The 20623-nt window shown below is 42.5% G+C and overlaps 1 protein-coding gene across 3 annotated transcripts; it reads left to right on the top strand.

Annotated features, from left to right (window-relative positions):
* Positions 1–561: 561 nt before the first annotated feature.
* On the top strand, positions 562–19964 carry LOC128339633 (olfactory receptor 1020-like). 3 transcript variants are annotated; one of them, XM_053283876.1, is made up of 3 exons: positions 562–637; positions 15591–16525; positions 19943–19964. In XM_053283876.1, the coding sequence occupies exons 1-3, from the start codon at positions 572–574 to the stop codon at positions 19962–19964; spliced, it is 1023 nt and encodes a 340-aa protein (XP_053139851.1). In that variant the 5' UTR covers positions 562–571. The 3 variants fall into 3 exon arrangements, with proteins under 3 accessions (XP_053139851.1, XP_053139850.1, XP_053139852.1); XM_053283875.1 differs by lacking the exon at positions 19943–19964 and having other exon boundaries at positions 15591–16547; XM_053283877.1 differs by lacking the exons at positions 562–637; positions 19943–19964 and adding an exon at positions 13287–13334 and having other exon boundaries at positions 15591–16547.
* Positions 19965–20623: the final 659 nt, after the last annotated feature.

The following is a 20623-nucleotide window of genomic DNA, read 5'->3' on the forward strand; positions in this document are numbered from 1 at the left end:
AACTCCTGCCTTTAGGCTTCCAGTGGCATCTGATGGGCCACTATGTGAAGCAGGATGCTGGACTTGATGGGCCTTGGGCCTGATCCAGAAGGCTTTTCCTGTGTTATTATGTAATGTGCAATAAGTCCCTGAGGATTAATTGTGGTGTTAAATAAAAAACCAAAATTCCAATGCAGAATATTGTAATGTATCTCACTGAGGAGAAAAATCAAATGATACAATATAAGCCTGTGTAGAAATTTGGCTATAATTTCTTTCTTGCTGGAATTTCAGGAACGATAGGCTGAATATTTTCCCAAAAAACTGATTGTCACTCATTATTACACTCAGTGCAATTAAAAAAAAATGTACTGTGGATGCAATTCAGATCCATGTAATCAACCAGAATGTTGCCACTGACTTCAATTGAATATGAAAGAAACAAATATATTGTTGAACTTCATTTCCAGATGATTTTAAAATAGCAGTCCAGTAATCATACTGCTGTTAACATTTTTTTTAATCCTTTGACAGATGGTAAACAATGAAGCAAAATCAGACTTCTGTAATGGAGTTCATTCTTGTAGGATTCATGGACCATCCACAACTTCAGTTCCCTCTCTTCATCTTTTTCCTGGGAATCTACCTTACCACAATGGTAGGGAATACTGGGATACTTATATTAACCATGATTGATTCTCACCTTCAAACTCCCATGTACTTTTTCCTTAGAAACCTCTCCATTGTAGATATTGGTTATTCTACGGCCATTGCCCCCAAGTTGTTGATGACCTTTGTGGCAGGAAATGCAAGCATTTCCTTCACAGGATGCACAGTGCAATTTTTCTTTTTTTGTCTCTTTGTGACCACTGAAGGTTGTCTTCTAGCTGCAATGGCCTATGATCGCTTCACAGCCATCTGCAACCCCTTGCTCTATTTTGCTGTTATGTCTAAAAAGTTTTGTACCATGTTAGTGATAGGCGCATATGCCTGTGGTGCTACAAGTTCAACTATTCATACAATTTTCATATTTAGTCTGAACTATTGTAGTCCAAACATCATTAATCATTTTTTCTGTGATGTCCCTCCAATGCTTCAGCTGTCCTGTTCAGACACCAATACCACTCGTACTATGCATTTTGTCATATCAACTATTATTGCATTGACTACTTTTCTGATTGTCTTGGTCTCCTACATAGCCATTGTTTTTGCTATCCTAAGGATTCATTCCACCCAGGGCAGGTACAAAGCCTTTTCTACTTGTGCCTCCCATCTGACCACTGTCACCATCTTCTTTGGCACCATCATCTTTATGTATATACGGCCTGGCTCTAGTGTCTCAATGAATCAGGACAAAATAGTTTCTGTGTTCTACACTCTTGTGATCTCCTTTCTCAACCCATTAATCTACAGCCTCAGGAATAAAGATGTGAAGGATGCTGTTAATAGGATACTAGACAGGATGAGATTTCTGAAGTAAAAATAGTATGAAAATGACCTTTTCTAAACACTGATGAAAGAGGGGGGGTGTTTATTGTACATAAGTTCAGTGCTACATGTTGGGATAACAAGCAGGGAAGAGTACTTTAATCTCAAACCTCAACCAGACAGGTACTAAAATGAAGTTGGAAAGGCAAACTACTCCCCTGACCACCCCGCCCCCACACACACTTAAAAAATACCTTACTTTCACCTCTGTTTAGAGTCTATTCAGATTTTGTTGCATCCCTAATGATGACATTGTGTGCAACACTGTCTGATCTGATATCTCTTACAACCCTCTGGAAATTCACAATCTCTCTCCTCATGTTCCTTTTCCCTCTTCCATTTATCTTTCTCATGGCTCCAGTGCTGGTGGCAGAATAATGCAGAGACTTTATCTTCTCCTTCGCTTCTCCTCTCTACTGCCTGGTATAGAGTCATCACACCATGCCAGCTGCAAGGAAAGTGGGAAGTATAGTTTTTTCAGCACCGCTGACACATTTTATTGTAAACTCCCCAGAGATGTGGGTTTGGGGCTGAATAATTATGATAGATAGATAGATAGATAGATAGATAAATAAATGACAGAAGTGCTGGCAAGACTACAATTCCCAGTCCTCCTTGCACCTAATATACTGCAATGACTGTGTATTGAGAACCCACATTCTGTCTGCCTCCCCTGCCTCATGTTTAATATAGCATGCCAGATACAACTATGGCTGGGAGCTGTAGTCTTTCCAATGCTTCTGCTATGAGTCAATAGTGCTGGAAAAATTACAGCACCCAAGCTCCTTTCTTCTAGCATACGGTGATGATTCCATGTCAGACACTGCAGGAAAAAAACATCTCTCCATTCTCCTGCTTCTATGACTACAGTCACAAGAAAGGGAAGTGGGGGAAGATGAGACTTAGAGGAGGGAGAGGGAAGTTCTTTCTAGCTTGAATTAAAATTCAGCATGGGGAATAATTCTTTATATCATCATGCATTTTTCACTTTGTTAGGGAGTATGATGACAGTTTTGGTTACTGACCTACCTGGAATAAAATTTAGAGCCATCACTGCACACAAGTTATCAGGTTAAGAAGAAGGTACAGTGCATTCTGCAACTGCTGTATAATATATGTCCTCAAACTTCATCCACTTTGATTCAAAATGCAACCCTCAACCACTCATCATGCTTGCCTGAAATAAGGCAAGCATTTCCATTTTCAATTACTCACCTTTTCCAGCTCTGATTTTTATTTCTTTGCTTAATTTTTAACATTTATACAAGTTCCTTGTTGTTCATGGGAGTTTGGTTCCCACCAATTAGCATGAATTTGGAAACCGTGAAGAATGAACCTTGAGTCAGTGGGAATCGGCAGGTTAGGTACCTTGCTCTGGGGAAAAAAGGCTAAAAAAATGAGGGAGGGGGAAGAAATAAGGGTAGTAAAGCATAGTACATTGGTTTCCAGGAATGCCCCACAAATTCCCCAGATCCTCATTTTAAAAAAAAATAATCTTTTTTCTCATTATTTACAAAAAAAGAGGCACAAAATGGCCATGTTTCAAAATGGCTGCCGGAAATGACATCAGAAGTTATTTACGGCCACTCAGGAATCACAGATGGGGGAAAGTGCCTATATTTCATGCTGCGGATTTTAAAAAGGGGGGTCTCTAAGACCTATCCACAGATACACGAAACCACGATCTGCGAAACCGTGGATAACAAGGATCTCCTGAATACAATTTTTCAGCTCAGTCTCCCAAAATGGTTTTCATAAAAGCATTTTTAAAAAACTATTAATGTGATTAATTAACAGCAAATAAGAGCTAGATCTTTTCATGTGGCACTCTGAAATCAGGTCATCTGAAAGGCTGTGTCTGTCTCTCCCCCATAGGGATGAGCACAAACTAATTTGTGCACTCTTGGGAGGGAGGGGTGGTTCTGTAAGGGGCAGGGAGGGTGCCCTTACCTGCCCCACTGCTTCCCCGCCACCAGTGCTCTTCCAAAAAGCATTGGTGCTGGGCAGCAGTGTACCTTCTTGCAGCCCTGGTGAACATCACCACACAAATGGCCAATGTGTGCGTGCACAGCACACACATGCATCAGCCATTTGTGTGGCAACATTTACCGGGGCTGCAAGAAGATACACTGCAGCCCCACACCAATGCTTTTGGGGAGAGTTCTGGTTGGGGGGGAGCAGCATGGCAGGTAAAGGCAACCTCCCTGGCCCCTTAAAAGACTCCACACCCCACCTCTGAACCATGTTAAAACACAGGACTTTCAAACTGGTTTGGTGCTCCAGAAAAGGAGTGCCAAACCAGTTCATGCACATCCCTACTCCTCCACTCGAGCAAGCTGGTTGTTGGGTAGGTCTGTTGTACCCAGGGACAGAATATGACGTGCTGAGACCCTAAGCATATGTCAAGCTTGAAAGGCTAGATATGGCAATGAATATAGAAATAATAAAGGTTTGCTCTTGCTTGGCAAAGTTGCAACATAAACTAATAATCTAATACAAACAGTTATCTTGCAATAAGCCTATTTGCATTAGAAATATCTTTAAATAAAAATACATTATGTAAAGCTTGACATTTAGTCATTTTAAGCCTACTTTTCTTAAGGAAATTAAGCTTATGAGATCACCCAGCATTTTGTGTATGTCTGTGTTTGTCCATGAGTGTTTATGGGTGCCCCCACCCCCCATCAATGTTGCAATGCCTGGACCAATATGAACCAAATTGAAGGGACACAAATTGAAGGCAAAGTTGAAGAGACACCTCAATGCTGTAGCTTATGGTGATGTCATCCACCCTATTCAAGATAGTGGATGTGTAAACGTTTGAGGTGTAACTGGATTAACTTATGAACTGCCTAACGGATTTGAACCAAATCTGTATTAATGGTATTGCTCCTGGGGAATTGGCAAAGACCCCGGCTATGTTTTGGGCTTGTGGGGGGAACTAGTGAGCTTGAGTGTAGCAGCCCACCTCAGAATAAATTTGTGCAAAGCTTTGGTCTTGGAAAGAACTGACAAAGAGTTTGACAAATAGGTTTATATTAGGGCTTTAGGGTACAGGGAATGAAATAATGATTAATAGGCAACACAATATTTATTAACAAATCTAAGACTAACAAATCAATAGGACTAGGTTAAAGCTCAAAAAGAGGCAATTTGGCTTGAGTTCCGAAATTGGTCCACTCAAGGCTGACCAGAAACATGGTCTTTAGAGAACAGCTTTGGATTTTAGAAGGAGCAAGGAGGGAGGGGAAGGAGAGGCTTGAGGGCAGAGATTAGCTATATTACCTAAATCTGTCCAGTGGGGTGTATGGACAGCCGATAGCTCAGCCGATGCAGAGGGACCTCTCTCCTTCAGAACAGGCAAGAAGGCAAAAGGCAGGGAGAGGAACCCAAGGGCCAAGCTAGGCTCCAGGAACTAGGCAAAATCCAATGGGAGTCTGATCTTGGGAGACCAGTATCTTGCAACCAAGTGTGCTGTGCAGATTGGGCTTGGAAAAAGGGCTGATCTGGAGGCAACAAGTGGGACAGTAGCAAAAGTCAAGGCAAGGCAAGATGGAGTGGCCAATGCCAAAATGTGCAGACACACAACTGATGAATCTGAGGAAGAGACACACTGCTTGAATGTGTCTTGACTAGAAATAGACAGCATTTTGCCCTGAGGCAGAATGCTGACCACACCTTTCTGTGGAAAAGATGGACAACAGAATACATCTTTGTCCTATTCAACTTTGCTGGGAGTGCTCTTTCAGTACAAAAGATGAATAGGTCTGAGGATCCTGTATGGGGCGAAATGTAATTGGTGCATCAGGGCTTATCTCATGTTTTTTCAGAAAAATTTAGGAGTGACTAGAAATGGTTTAACAAGCTAGCTTCCCGGGCAAGCCATCTACACATTTGTTAGCACAAGAAATGACCTGTTATCTCTTATCACTCCTTCCTGTGGAGGTGATAAGCTTGAACTGATCTGATGTGCCAACATAGGGGAGAGTATTTGGCAAGTTCTTGAGAAGAATACCACTTAATTAACTTGTGTCTACTCCAGCTTTCCCACCTTAAAGCAATCTGGAAGGTGAGCACAGGGATAGTCCTTCTGCAGTCTCATGTTAAACTTGACCTAGAGCCACCTTTCCCCAGGCTACTTGCTAAGTGGCATATCCCATGCTCATGTGAACTGAATAGTGAACTCATGATCTCGTACATTCTGAAAGGCAAAAGTGGAAACTACAAGCTTGTAGCTCCAAAGGTATAAGGATGCTCCTAGGAGCCCCCAAACAGGCTATTTTATATTTTATTTTATCTGCTACATATGTAGGGACATATAGGGATGGCTCAAGGGTGTGTAATGATGTCATCTATCCCAATTCAAGATAGTGGACTTGTGAACATTTTAGGCTGATGTGGGCTAAGCAGTGAGGATGGCAATTATTAATTAAGACTAGCTGGCCCTGCACAGAACATCCGTGCGCTAGGACTTTATTGCTCTCCTTAAAGTCCTGCCACAGCAAGACTTTATTGCTCAGCGTCAACCACTCCACTCGCAGCTACCCCCTCCCCTCCACTCCCCCACTCACAGCCACCCCTCTCCTCCCCACCACCAATTTCAGCCACCCCACTCACAGCAATCCCCTCTCCTCCGCTCCCCCACTCTCAGCCACCCGCTCCCCTTCACTCCCCCACTCTTTCAGCTCACCCAACTGCCACTCACTCCCTCAGTTCCAACCGCCGGACTCTGATGCCTCGCTGAGTCTCCTCATGAGGAGGATGGCCAAGCCTGGGCGAGAGAGAGAGAGTACCGAGGACCACCCATGAAGGGCGAATGGGAATCCCTGGCTTGGATGTCCTCCTCACCAGGAGACTTGGTGAGGCATCAGAGGCCGGAAGTTGGAGCTGAGGCCATTGGAGCTGAGGGAGTGAGTGAGTATGTGATGCTGCTGCTCTTTCTTTGCCCTCCTGCTCCTCCTTGGCAGCAGCTGCCCCTCCATCCACTCCTCAGCCGCCTCCTCAGTGCCTTCTCTCACCGTGTGTTGTCAGAACTCTCTCAAGACGTGCCATGTACCACAGGATTTGTTACATACGTCCTAAGGCTTTTATAAAGAAGATGATAGTGAAAGGAAAGTAGGCAGATTTCTTCTTACTAGAACTTGTTTTTAAATTCAGAGGCCCCTCCTATATCTTACTTAGCTTGTGCCTAAATCCAGCACTTAGCTTGTGCCTAAATCCAGTAACATCTGAGGGAAGGAAGGATTGCCTCAGCTGGAAAATGGAGAGCTGGAGCACATTATTAATCAAAGTTGGAGGAAAAACTCAAATCCCCTTTTATCAATCCACTGCTTACCCTGCTGAAAAATTCTGAAGACAGTAGGGAGGAGGGGGGAGAGATGGAGATCCCTTTTGCCTGCCTGCCTGCCATGCCTGGCAGTTGGTGCTGCTGCCACAGGAGCAGGCTAGATATGGTCACTTCCTTTTGTCCAGAAGTGCCAGTAAATGTCACAACTGGGGGGGGAATTATTATTATTATTATTATTATTATTAATTATTAATTCAATTTCTATACTGCCCTTCCAAAAATGGCTCAGGGCGGTTTACAAAGAGATATAACAAATAGATAAGATGGCTCCCTGTCCCCAAAGGGCTCACATTCTAAAAAGAAACATAAGACACACACCAGCAACAGTCACTGGAAGTACTGTGCTGGGGGTGGATAGGGCCAGTTACTCTCCCCCTGCTAAATAAAGAGAATCACCACGGTAAAAGGTGCTTCTTTGCCCAGTTAGCAGGGGAAAATGTAGAAATGCAAGTGTGCAAGGATGCTCTCCCCCCCCCCCCCCCACACACACACACTTTCCTTTCTATTTTAACCTGATGCAGAGCATCAGAAAGAGATGTTTAGTGGCTGGTGGGAGATATCTTTGCAAAGACTATTGGAGCCAGGAACACCTCAGTCAAAATGTGAATATGTTCTTACCTCTGGGTGTTTTCCAGACTATGAGATTTGCAATGGGTAAAGCATCTTGGTTTAAAACCAAGATTAAAGTGTTATTTCGTGCTTTGTTGTAGACTTGTGGCCATTCACATTTTCCATCCATTGCAACGTATTTTCAAGGCAGGACTGTCCGTATTCTCCATGAAACACATTTATCCGCCCCTCCTCCTGCTCCATTTGAGCCAATGGAGTTGCGGGGGGAGGGAGTGAATTATTATTATTATTGTTATTTCTTGTTTACACAGTCAGACAGGTGTTATTGACTGGTTTGTTTTATCCAGACATCGAGTCCTTCCCAAGGACCTGGGATGCCAGAAATTTATTGTCAATTGTTATAGATATTGTCGCAGAATATAGGCTGTTCCCAGTAAAGCTGCTTTTTTTAATTGGCTGATGGTGATTTCTGTGGCCCCTATGGTATTAAGGTGCTCTTCAAGGTCTTTTGGAACTGCACCCAGGGTGCCAATTACCACTGGGATTATTTTGGCCTTTTTCTGCCAAAGCCTTTCAATTTCAATTTGTAGATCTTTGTGTATTCTTATTTTTTCTATTTCTTTTTCTTCTATTCTGCTATCCCCTGGTATTGCTATGTCGATTATTCTTTCTTCTCGACTACAGTTATATCTGGTGTATTGTGTGGCAGATGTTTATCTGTTTGTAGTCATTATTGACCATTTGAAGTGCATCTTCTTCACTGTCCTTGATATATTCTTCAACGCCTCTTTTCTCCTCCTCTACTGTTTGATGGACTTGCAGCATTCCTCTTCCACCTGAGCTGAGAGGGAGGTATAGCCTATCGACATCACTGTGGGGGTGCAGAGCGTGATTGATGGTCATGATTTTCCTGGTCTTACGATCTAGCGTCTCTAGCTCTGCCTGGGTCCAGTCTATTATTCCTGCACTGTATCTGATAACAGGTATAGCCCAGGTGTTTATGGCTTGTATGATGTTCCCGCCATTGAGTTTGGAGTTGAGGATTTTTCTAACTCTCCTGATGTATTTACTTCCAATTTTTCTTTTAACTTCAGTGTGTGCGATGTTATCAGCCTGGAGAATGCCCAAGTATTTGTAACATTATTTCTCTTCCAGGTTCTTGATCTTGCTTCCATTGGGCAGTTCTGCTGATTGACAAAATGATTTTAGAAAATTGCAAGAGAAGGAAAAAAAATCTGTGTTGTATGGATTGACTACAAGAAACAACTGGTGTCAGCAAAAACATTCAGTTTTTTTTTAAAAAGCAATGAGCATGTGGAGTACACAGTTAACAATCAATGACAAGACACTTGGACTGGTTAGCATTAGAAGAGACATTTTCCAAGGGGACTCACTATCCCTACTGTTGTTTGTAATTGCCATGACTCCACTTTCACAAATACTAAACAAAACAGGCCTTGGATACCAAACATCTAAAACATCAAGTAAAATCTACCATCTGCTGTACATGGACGATCTGAAGTTGTATGGAAAGTCCCAGTCAGAAATTGAATCACTGCTAAACACTGTCCGTATATTCACTAGCGATATAGCAGTGGAGTTTGGACTGGACAAGTGTGCTGCATTAACAATGAACAGAGGAAAAATAACAAAAACAGAAGGAATAGGACTGCCCAATGGAAGCAAGACCAAGAACCTGGAAGAGAAAAACCATTACAAATACTTGGGCATTCTCCAGGCTGATAACATTGCACACACTGAAGTTAAAAGAAAAATTGGAAGTAAATACATCAGGAGAGTTAGAAAAATCCTCAACTCCAAAATCAATGGCGGGAATGACCATCAATCATCAATCATGCTCTGCACCTGTGCAGTGATGTAGATAGGCTATACCTCCCTGGCAGCTCAGGTGGAAGAGGAATGCTACAAGGAGGAGAAAAGAGGCCTTGAAGAATATAGAAAGGACAGTGAAGAAGATGCACTTAAAATGGTCAAGAACGAGAAACTATTCAACACCAATGAAAGAAAACAGGCCTACAAGAATGAACATGTCAGGAACCGAGCAGAAAAATGGAAAAAGAAGCCACTGCATGGTCAATATTTGCACAATATAAGTGGAAAATCAGACATCACCAAGACCTAGCAATGGCTTAAGAATGGCAACTTGAAGAAAGAAACAGAGGGTTTAATACTGGCTGCATAAGAACAGGCACTAAGAACAAATGCTATAAGAGCAAAAGTCGAAAAGTCAACAACAAACAGCAAGTGCTGCCTTTGTAAAGAAGCAGATGAAACAGTGGACCACCTGATCAGCTGTTGTAAGAAGATCGCACAGACTGACTACAAACAAAGGCATGACAAGGTAGCAGGGATGATACACTGGAACATCTGCAAAAAATACAAGCTACCTGTAGCCAAAAATTGGTGGGACCATAAAATTGAAAAAGTTGAAGAAAATGAAGATGTAAAAATATTATGGGACTTCCGACTACAAACAGACAAACATCTGCCACACAATACACCAGATATAACTGTAGTCGAGAAGAAAGAAACACAAGTCAAAATAATTGACATAGCAATACCAGGGGATAGCAGAATAGAAGAAAAAGAAATAGAAAAAATCACCAAATACAAAGATCTACAAATTGAAATTGAAAGGCTGTGGCAGAAAAAGACCAAAATAATCCCAGTGGTAATTGGCACCCTGGGTGCAGATAAACATTTACTATTATTGATATATAAGTTATATGAGATCACCCGCCTGCGGGTGCGTTATACCCAGGATGATCAATTATCAGCAGAGGTATCAGTAAATAGAGGGGTAAGGCAGGGATGTATTCTGGCACCTACTTTATTTAATGTTTACATTAATTTGGTAGTGAGCTGCCTTGATGACTCATCCTTACATCCACCTAGGCTGACACAGAAGCATATAGCAATTTTGCTATATGCCGATGACATGATCCTTCTCTCCCAGACCCTCATTGGATTATGTAGAGCTCGGGCGCAATGAACTTTATATTGCAACAGAGAGCTGATTGAGGTAAACTGCCAGAAGACCAAGGTATTAGTTTTCGCCAAGAGGCCTAAGATTCATACTTGGCATATGAACGGAAATAAAATTGAACAAGTAAAATCTTATAAATTCCTGGGAGTTGTGTTCCATGCAGTTGGCACTCGGAATGTACACCAAAAACATATTATCCAGAGCGCTCAAACCTCAATTAACGTAAACAAATCATTTCACTTCTCACATGGAGCTAGGTATATACCTGTTACATTAAAACTATTTGCTGCCAAAGTACTTCCGCAAATAATGTATGGTGCACAGTTAGGCACATTTACTAATTTTGCCTTGATCGAATCTTTGCAAACTAAATTTATAAGAAGTATACTGCAACTTCCAAGGTGTGTCTCAAATTCTGTCATTAGAAGAGAGGTGGGACTGACCACAATTGAATCCTGCTACTGGAAAGCCATTATACTTTTCTGGCTAAGGCTTGTGTTTACAAAGGTTGGGTTGGTATATCTTATCCCGGAGGATCCTTTCAAATCTAATAGGGAATTAGGAATCATGGAAAAATTATCAGCATATGGATTCTCCCTAGTGGAGATAACCAGACTAGGATTTGATCGAGCTAAGCACTTGATTATACAGCATATACAGGTTGTAGAGCTGCAAATGGAACAGGCAGACTTACCACGTGGTATGTATCTTGGAAGTCAGAACATTGAGTATAAGCCAGCTCCATATTTAAGTAATGTCTTGATACCAACGTTCAAGCGAGCTCTCACTCTCTCCCGATTAAACGCTCTACCTACATCAGTTTTATTTGGAAGATTCGCAGGTACGTCAAGTGTATCTTGAGTGTGCCCATGTGGATCTGGCCATATCAAAACAACTGCTCATGTCCTGTTGTACTGTGATCACTATAGAGAAGTAAGATATAAATTAATAGCCCCACTCTTGAATAATTTCCCGGGTCATCAAGATGAATTTTATTTAAATTATCTGCTTACCAACCTAAATTCTGATATTGTAGATACGGTGGCTAAATTTTGCTATATAATATGTCAAATGCGGACTCACATAGTGTAATGAACTTTCTATTGACGTTCCTATTTTCATTTTTATCTGTTTTTATTTTATTTTACTGGTCTATGACCAAAATAAATATATATTGGTATATTAGAAGAAAAAGAAATAGAAACAATCACAAAATACAAAGATCTACAGATTGAAATGGAAAGGCTGTGGCAGAAAAAGACCAAAGTAATCCCAGTGGTAATTGGCACCCTACGTGCAATTCCAAAACAACTTGAAGAGCACCTCAACACCATAGGGGCCACAGAAATCACCATCAGCCAATTACAAAAAGCAGCTTTATTGGGAACAGCCTATATTCTGCGACGATATCTATAACAACAGCAACAACATTGACAATAAATTTCTGGCATCCCAGGTCCTTGGGAAGGACTCGATGTCTGGATAAAACAAACCAGTCAATAACACCTGTCTGACTGTGTACATAAATAATGATAATAACAAATTAATAATACCCTTCCGATCTCCTTCCCCTCAGTCTCCCCTCCCCTTCTGTGTCAACAAGCTCAAGTTATATTGGAAGCAAGTGGCGGAGAAGGGATGTGTGGAGTTTGGGATAAGGGGGAGGAAATGAGGAGAAAGCTGAGATTTCTCCCTGCCTGTTTCTCTCCCCATGGTGAGGGGTCAGAGGAAGCAAGTATGGGCAGGGGGAGCAAAGAATTGTCAACACCACAACACTCTGTAACACATAAACTCCATTGCAAGCCTCCCTACCATGGAAAAATGCAGCTACTTTCCTGCAACCCTATTACCACATTATAGGACCATATCATTAAAATTTGAAACAAGGAATCAGAAATATGGACAGCACCCTGCTGACAGCAGAGCATCTTGTGACAGTGCAGTGAGTATGATGTCAAAACACTGGCAATACAGAGGGGCACTTATGGGACATATGGCAGCCTGTAATCTGGAAAGTGCCCTGGACAGGATTTAAAGGACTGGAATTCCTTTTCGGCTTGATTGCCCTACAGTGGCAGCAAACTTCAACACCCACCACTATTCACAGTATTGAATATTTGAAGTTCATCAAAATTAGCAAAGAGAAAACAGCTCTCAAGCATTGAGGAAAAATTCAAATTTTGAAAGGGGGCAAATTTCAAATATTCTTGCATATTCATTTCAGCTGTGCCATTCACAGAAGAAGTATGTTTCTTTAGAAATAATAGGACTTCAAAAAACATATGAGGTAATCTACGCAGAAAACCCAAGGGCATTTCTGAAACATGAAACCAATGGACCTTTAAGAGACATACTATTAAGTAAGCCACCCACGAGACATAGATGGTTTATTATCTCAAAATTGTTTCCTTCTCACAATGCAGTCAACATATTCATTTCTTCAGGGAGAGAGAAATAAAGACAGCCCTATTAAAACATCTTCTGGGATTCTTTCCTGTTCCCAAAAACAAGGAACTAAAGAGCAGCCTACAACAACCTCCACCCAGCCAGAGGAGGGAATAAAAAGGCATTTCACAAAAGGGAGGGAGCCTCTGACTTCTCTGCTAATGGGGCTGGAGATCCACCTTCTCATCCTCATAACTTACAGCTCACAATTTGAGTAGGTGTCAGGTGCAAGAAGAGAAGCCCCCTTCGATGCTTCAGTTGTACAATTATCATTTTGGTTTCAGTTTGGGGGCTTCTGAAACCCCTATCAGGACAGTGGGGTAGTTCATTGCTTGTCTCTGTGGCCGTGGAACGTATGCCTGCTGTCTGCAACTTAGGGCCAAGGCATTGTTCCACTTGACTTCAGTATCAATTTTTGTAGTAACATTTGGCTGTGGCTTTGACAGGACACCTCACTTCAAGTCATATGAGCATATCAAGCTGCCTTGTGATGAACTGGTAAGTGGTCAGTGGACTAATACATTCTGATTCATATGGAAACAGACCGTTGGTCCATCTAGATCCGTATTATATACAGTGACTGGGAGCAGTTCTCCAGATTTTTTTCCAGCTGGAAATTGCAGGGACTGACCTGGGACCTTTTGCATACAACGTATCTGCTCTACAACTGAGCTACAGCCCCATCCAGGTAAATCAAAGCTGTACGAATCGGCCTTATACCAAGTCAGAGCATTTGTCTCATGCTTGCAAGAATGAGTGGCAGCAGTTCTCCAGGCTTTCAGACAGGGGTCTTTCCCAGCCCTACTTGGAGACTGATTGATTGATTGAACACATTTTTATACTGCCCCCTGGGCGGTTCACATTCTAATGCCAGGGATTAGACCTGGAACTTCGTGCATGCAGAGCATATGCTCTACCACTGAGCTGTAGCCCCTCCATCATTGCATGGGTCTCCTCTTTCTATGTTTCTGTTTACTTCCGCTGGGCTTCTGCTACAACCCACTTCATTTAGGATACTGGACTTCATCAATTAATGAGACAGAACTGACTGCAAGGCAAGACAAAATAATGTCATTCACGGCTACTGCTGCCATTTTAGGCATACCTACTATTGGAAACCAATCTGTCATACTTCATTAACATGCTTAGTACTGGGATGTTAGCACTGCTCAGATACAATAGTTTCTTTTCCACATTGGATGAGCATCACTCAACTCAATACCAGTCTGGATTTCCTTTCAGTCTCTTGTTTAATCTATGAAGGGAGGAAATGGTGCCCCTGCCAAAGTTTAGCTGACTTTACTGGGTTTTAGATGCACTCCTTTGTAGTATTTTATAATGAAAATTGATAAATTATTGTTTTGCTTCCCTGAAGTATTAAGATAAATGAATTGGCATTAGATTCATTTAATTCACAGAAACAATGAGACGAAGGGGAATCGCTAGTCTTTGAATATAATAATGCATATCACAATTTATAGATGATCAGTGATCATTGGCTAAGATTTCTACGGGTGATGCTCATGGACCTTTTTCTTAGTTTCCTCTTAAATACAAAAAGAAAGATAATGAGAAGGACATCAGAAGCTGAAAAGGCTATGAAGATTAGAAATCCAGAGTTGTGTCCAGAGCTGCACAAGCAGAAGGAATGTTCTCTAAGGGGAATTCCTTACTCTCTCATCCAGCCAGCAACCTTCTGCATCTCCCAAAAGCCTCTCATGGGGGAACCTTCAGAAACGGGATGGGATGGGCCATGAAGGCCTGTAGTGGTGGGAGGGAATTGCTGAAAATCAGGCAGAGGCACTTCTCTGGAGCTGAACTCACAGAATGTGCTTCTACTTAAATTTTGGCAATTCCCCTCTTCACCTTCACCTCTGCACAAACCACCCCCTTCTGGATGGCCCCTCAACCTTGGGAAGAGAGAGCTATTTTTGCATAGTGAGCATGAATAGTCTCCTTTGCTAAGCAGGGCTCACCTTGGTCTGCAGTTGAATGGGTGACTACATGTGTGAGCACTCTCTGCTATAAGGGACTCGCCTTAGGGGATAGTTCCTTAGGTCAGTGGTAGAGCATCTGCTTAGCATACAGAAGATCTCAGATTCAATCTCTGACATCTCTAGGTAGGACTGGGAAAGACTTCTGCCTGAAACCTTGGAGATGCCACTGCTAGTCAGTGTAGACAATACTGAGCTGGATGGAACAATGGCTTGACCAGTATAATTCCTATTTAACCTCCAGGATATGCTTTGGTGGGGGGCAGCCTCTACAGGATGCCTTGGGGAAGAAGCAGTGCAGTTCCTTTGTGCAAGCTTCCTTCTGCTCACGCATACAGATACAGCTCTGTGGTTGCAATCTTAAGCAGAATCCACAGAAACTAAACTTAAACTGGTGGGATTCATTCACACATGATTCATTCACACACATTCATTCAAACATTATTTGGTTAAAATTGTAGACCTGTAGTCCTGTTCCATAAAACTGCAGTTGTTCTTACAGATACCTCAGCTGAACTCAGTAGAATTGCTTGCACAGACGTGTGGCACTGGGCAGGATTACAGCTGCCATGAGATACTTTTTTTCCTTCTTTTTTCTTTCCCACCACCCCATGGACACATGACTATGGGATTGGTATAACGGGTTGATCCAGCCATTCCGACTACTGTATAACAGTAAACCTAATCTAATGTTTTGTTTTAATGCTTTTTTATGTCTTTTAAAATTGATTGATTGTAAACCTAATCTATTTACTCACAGAGCACACCTCATCTGGTCTCAATGGTGAAGAAAAATCATACCTCTGTGACTGAATTCATTTTCTTGGGATTCACAGACCATCCAGAGCTCCAGATTCCCCTTTTCCTGCTATTTCTTCTTATCTATGCTGTAACGTTAGTGGGGAATCTCGGAATGATTTTGTTGATCCAGATTGATTCTCGACTTCATACTCCCATGTACTTCTTCCTCAGCAACCTGTCTCTCCTGGATGTTGCCTATTCAACTGTCATTGCTCCCAGAATGCTGATTACATTTGTAACAGAAAACAAAGCTATTCTGTTCAACGAGTGTGCGGTTCAATTCTTTTTTTTCTGCGTTGCTGTGTCCTGTGAATGCTGCCTCTTGGCTGCAATGGCATATGATCGTTTCACAGCCATCTGCAGCCCACTGCTGTATACAGTCATCATGTCCAGAAGACTCTGCATTCTGCTGGTTGTCACTGCATACCTCTGTGGCTTTGTGAATGCACTTGTTCAGACAAGTTTAATATTCAATTTGTCATTCTGTGGCTCCAATGTCATTGACCATTTCTTCTGTGATGTGCTCCCTGTTCTGAAACTGTCTTGCACCGATGCACACATGACTCATAACGTGCACTTCACTTTATCCAGCATAATTGTGATCAGCACTGTCTTGACTGTTCTGGTCTCCTACCTATACATCCTGGCAGCCATTCTCCGAATCAAATCAACGGATGGTCGACGCAAGACTTTCTCCACCTGTGCCTCCCACTTGACTGCTGTGACCATCTTTTTTGGAACAGTTGCATTCATGTACATAAGACCCAATTATAAGTTTGCAGTGAATGAGGACAAAATAATCTCTGTGTTCTATACTCTAGTGATCCCTATGTTAAATCCCTTGATTTACAGCTTGAGGAACAAGGAAGTGAAGGATGTCATGAAGAGAATGATCCAAAGGACATTTTCTTCCTAATAAGCATCCATGCTAAAAAGGACTTATGTAGAAATAAGAAGAGATTCTGGAACAAACAGCACTACTTGGTGCCAGTGGCAGCCTAAGGCAAATACCATTTGCTGTCCCATGCCAGCCTCATTGGCACTGCCTTCCACTTAACCAGCCTTGCCACTCAGGCTGGAACCTGGCACTGACACCACCTATCTTCTTCAGGGGCAGATCCAAAAGGGGCTGCCAGGGTGCTCAGACACCCCCTGTGAATTGATTGGCATTGCAAACAAAATGATTGTCCCATGGTCTGGGTCATTCATCATCCCTGGTGGCCAAGTGCTCTCTTCCACCTCCTTCTCCTCCTTCTGACAACAGGGCACCCGCAGCCTGGCCCGCCAATCAAGCTCTCTCTTCAACCCCTTCCTCTCTCCCGGTTGTCAGTCTCAATGAGGCAGAGAGTGCAGCACCTGAATTTGTGTGTCAGGCTCGTCCTTAGGGTGGGGTGACCAGGGCGATTGCCCCAGCTCCACTCTGGGACAGCACCTGCAGGGGCATGCCTGCCCTGTAAGAATTGACCTTCCTCCCCTCTCCCAGCTCAGCCAATTTGTAAAATTACAGCCTGCAAGAGCTGAGTGCAGGCTTGCCTGCTATCCAAAGGCTCTTTACAGGAGATTATACACTGCTACAGCTCCCTTTCCAGACTGACTCTCAGCTGTTCAGCAGGTGGGCAGGGCTTCCAAGGGCTTCTCTGCTGGAGCAGCCCTCCCTAAAGGCCTTCCAGTTACTGAAAGTCTCCCCAGTCCCTGAAGCTCTCTAGCAGAGAGGCAGAGTGTCCAGCACTGGCTGCCCACCAGAGTGCTGTAAACACCCTCTGCCCTTCCTGCCCTACAGCCCTGGGCTGTGCAGAGAGCTTGTACCTTCCTCCTCCTTCTCAGGGCCAGCAATGAAAGGTATGGGATTTCCCTTTTTTCATAATTCCCCACCCCCATGTGTATTTATGGAATGGCTTCCTATAGGGCTTTGATATCGGGCAAAGATATAGGGTGAGGTGGGAGGGCTCTGAAATGGATTGGACAAGTTGCTTATTTTAAATAATTTTTTTAATTTTTTTTAAATCCACAAATGTCCTGCAACTGGCTTGTTTCATAGCAGAAAATTACCAAAACCTCTGGAACTGAAGCCCCACCTTAGACCATCATTCTATCCCCGTGTGGAGGAATCTTCCCTTTGCCTTCATAAAAAAGGGTAAAAGCACCCCACTTTTTGCCCCACCCTCTAGGTCACCTGGAATGACTTGGCATAGGGCTTTGAGATCAGTCACAGATATAGGGCAGGGTGGGAGAGCTCTGAATGTTGAAATTGAAATGGTTTGGACGAATTGTTTATTCTTAATATTTTTTGGATTTTTTTCTAAAAATATCAAAAGTCCTATACGTGGCTTGTTTCATTATTTTTAATAATTTTTCCTACAGTAGTCAAGCTGCCAGAAAGAGTTCTCTCTTTAAGCATCTTAACTCTCATCTTAAACCCAAGGTTTTGGGATTACTGAAATTCTAGTCATTTTAAAAAGTAAAATCTGATTAGACACTATGGGGAAGAGTTTACCAAACCACAAAGAAGGACTTCCTGATTTTGTACACCAACAATTTTGTACAACCTTCAACTAAGATCCAATCACACTCCTGTCCCCTCCCGTCCCCCCAAAAACACAATGTAATGAAATGAGTGGTTTCAGTAATAGTGACAATGTGATCTCACCTCATGATTATTCAGCAGTGTATGACACAACAAGAAACAGGTAATTTGTGTTCACTTTAAATATGTACTTCATTTCCCCCTTTTTAAAACACACACACATACAGACACCATTAAAAATAACAAACGCTTTCACAACAGTGTCCAAAACTACAAATCCCCCCCCCCCCCCCCCGAATTTCCCATTAAAACCTAAGTTCTCCTGCTTGATTTAATTTCCTCCAGGATAGTGTTATCAGCAAAACAGTGGTAGGCCTTAAACCAATCTGACTGAAATAGTCAGAGGTACTCTTAGGACCGGGCCATGGGGATCTGGCCCAGTCCTTCACCACCTGGGGGCCCTCCAAATGGTCCCCTCAGTGCCGGTAGTGGTGGACATCTGCGCAATTTTCACTTGTGCTCTAAAAAGAATGGAAATGGCAACTTAAGGTGCCCATCTTCATGTCTGTACCAGGCTTGACTACTGTAATGCACTCTATAATTATTAGTATTTATTTACACACTCAGACAGGTGTTATTGACTGGTTTGTTTTATCCAGACATCGAGTACTTCACAAGGACCTGGGATGGCTGCATTTTATGGTCAATGTTGTTGCTGTTGTTATAGATATTGTTGCAGAATATAGGCTGTTCCTAGTAAATTTTGTAATTGGCTTTTTGTAATTGGCTGATGGTGATTTCTGTGGCCCCTATGGTATTGAGGTGCTCTTCAAGGTCTTTTGGAACTGCACCCAGGGCGCCAATTACCACTGGGATTATTTGGGTCTTTTTCTGCCACAGCCTTTCAATTTCAATTTGTAGATCTTTGTATTTGGTGATTTTTTCTATTTCTTTTTCTTCTGTTCTGCTATCTCCTGGTATTGCTGTGTCGATTATTTTGACTTGTTTTTCTTTCTTCTCGCTGACAGTTATATCTGGTGTATTGTGTGGCAGATGTTTGTCTGTTTGTAGTTGGAAGTCCCATAATATTTTTACATCTTCATTTTATTCATCTTGTTCAATTTTATGGTCCCACCAATTTTTGGCTACAGGTAGCTTGTATTTTTTGCAGATGTTCCAGTGTTATCATCCCTGCTACCTTGTCATGCCTTTGTTTGTAGTCAGTCTGTGTGATCTTTTTACAACAGCTGATTAGGTGGTCCACTGTTTCATCTGCTTCTTTACAAAGGCGGCACTTGCTGTTTGTTGTTGACTTTTCTACTTTTGCTCTTATTGCATTTGTTCTTAGTGCCTGTTCTTGTGCAGCCAGTATTAAACCCTCAGTTTCTTTCTTCAAGTTGCCATTCTTAAGCCATTGCCAGGTCTTGGTGATGTCTGATTTTCCCCTAGCAGGCCACCATACCAACACACAGTGACACAACTAAGAAGACAACCAACTGGAAACCAAAAAACCACCACAGAAACAGACCTGCTGCTGTGTCCGCACAACTGCAAAGGCAAGGGGACCAAAACAAACAACAGCACAGACTACACAACAACAGCCACAACCCAGCAAGACCTAACAAGATGGCTCAAGGCAGTAAAACCAACCCAGCATGCAAACTGCAAAGAAAGAGGAGCAAGGCAAAAAAAACCCACAACAACACACTGAAGGAGAACTTAAAGTAACACATGACACGCACCTGGTTATTTTGCTCTTCTCTTCATGTGCAATGCATGTGTTTTGCCTGTGGGGAAAGAAATGCCTGAGTGTCTGGTCCACCACATCTTTTCTGGAGGCTACACAGGGCCCCAGACACATGGTGGCACCAGAGCACATATAGTCATAAGTGGTGTGCGTGCATGTTTGCATTTCGTGTGTGCGTGTGTGTGCTGCTAGCTAGAAGACGGGAAAGAGAAGGGGGCTCTGAAAAAATTAAAGGGATAGGAAAATCTGGCTCAGAGGCGGGTCAATGGAGGCCACACATGACGTAGTGTGGTAGGAGACCACTTAATCATCATGGCCGGTGCATGCGTGTCTGGTGTGTGTTTTTGCATCGATGTCAGCAGAACCAAATGAGAGGGAAAGGGGGGGGCACACTTAATAAAAACAGTTCACAAATACATATGTACACAAGTATATATACAAATAGATCAATACAGCAGCTTTACAGTAATATTTACACCACCAACAACTATCTACACAAACCAAACCAAAAATATTATCTACAGAAAGGAAAGGAAAAAACTCTCCTACTGACAACATTCACCACCACCCCACACAAACAACAGAAGAAACCTCCATGCACGCACACACTCTTACACACATATGCACACACACAACACTTCTACCTACACAAGCACATATTTACATACACTGAAATATTTACAAATATACATGTCATCTACACAGTGCCACATTGGCAAAA

This window comes from Hemicordylus capensis, chromosome 1 (genome assembly GCF_027244095.1).
Source record: "Hemicordylus capensis ecotype Gifberg chromosome 1, rHemCap1.1.pri, whole genome shotgun sequence".
Taxonomy (NCBI): domain Eukaryota; kingdom Metazoa; phylum Chordata; class Lepidosauria; order Squamata; family Cordylidae; genus Hemicordylus; species Hemicordylus capensis.

Bases quoted from the DNA above. Each gene is read 5' to 3' on its own strand.
- LOC128339633 (XM_053283876.1), top strand. From the start codon at position 572: ATGGACCATCCACAACTTCAGTTCCCTCTCTTCATCTTTTTCCTGGGA. The intron at 638-15,590 runs GTAGGGAATACT...ATTTACTCACAG, and splicing joins GAATCTACCTTACCACAATG to AGCACACCTCATCTGGTCTC. The intron at 16,526-19,942 runs CCAAAGGACATT...CATGTGTTTTGC, and splicing joins GATGTCATGAAGAGAATGAT to CTGTGGGGAAAGAAATGCCT.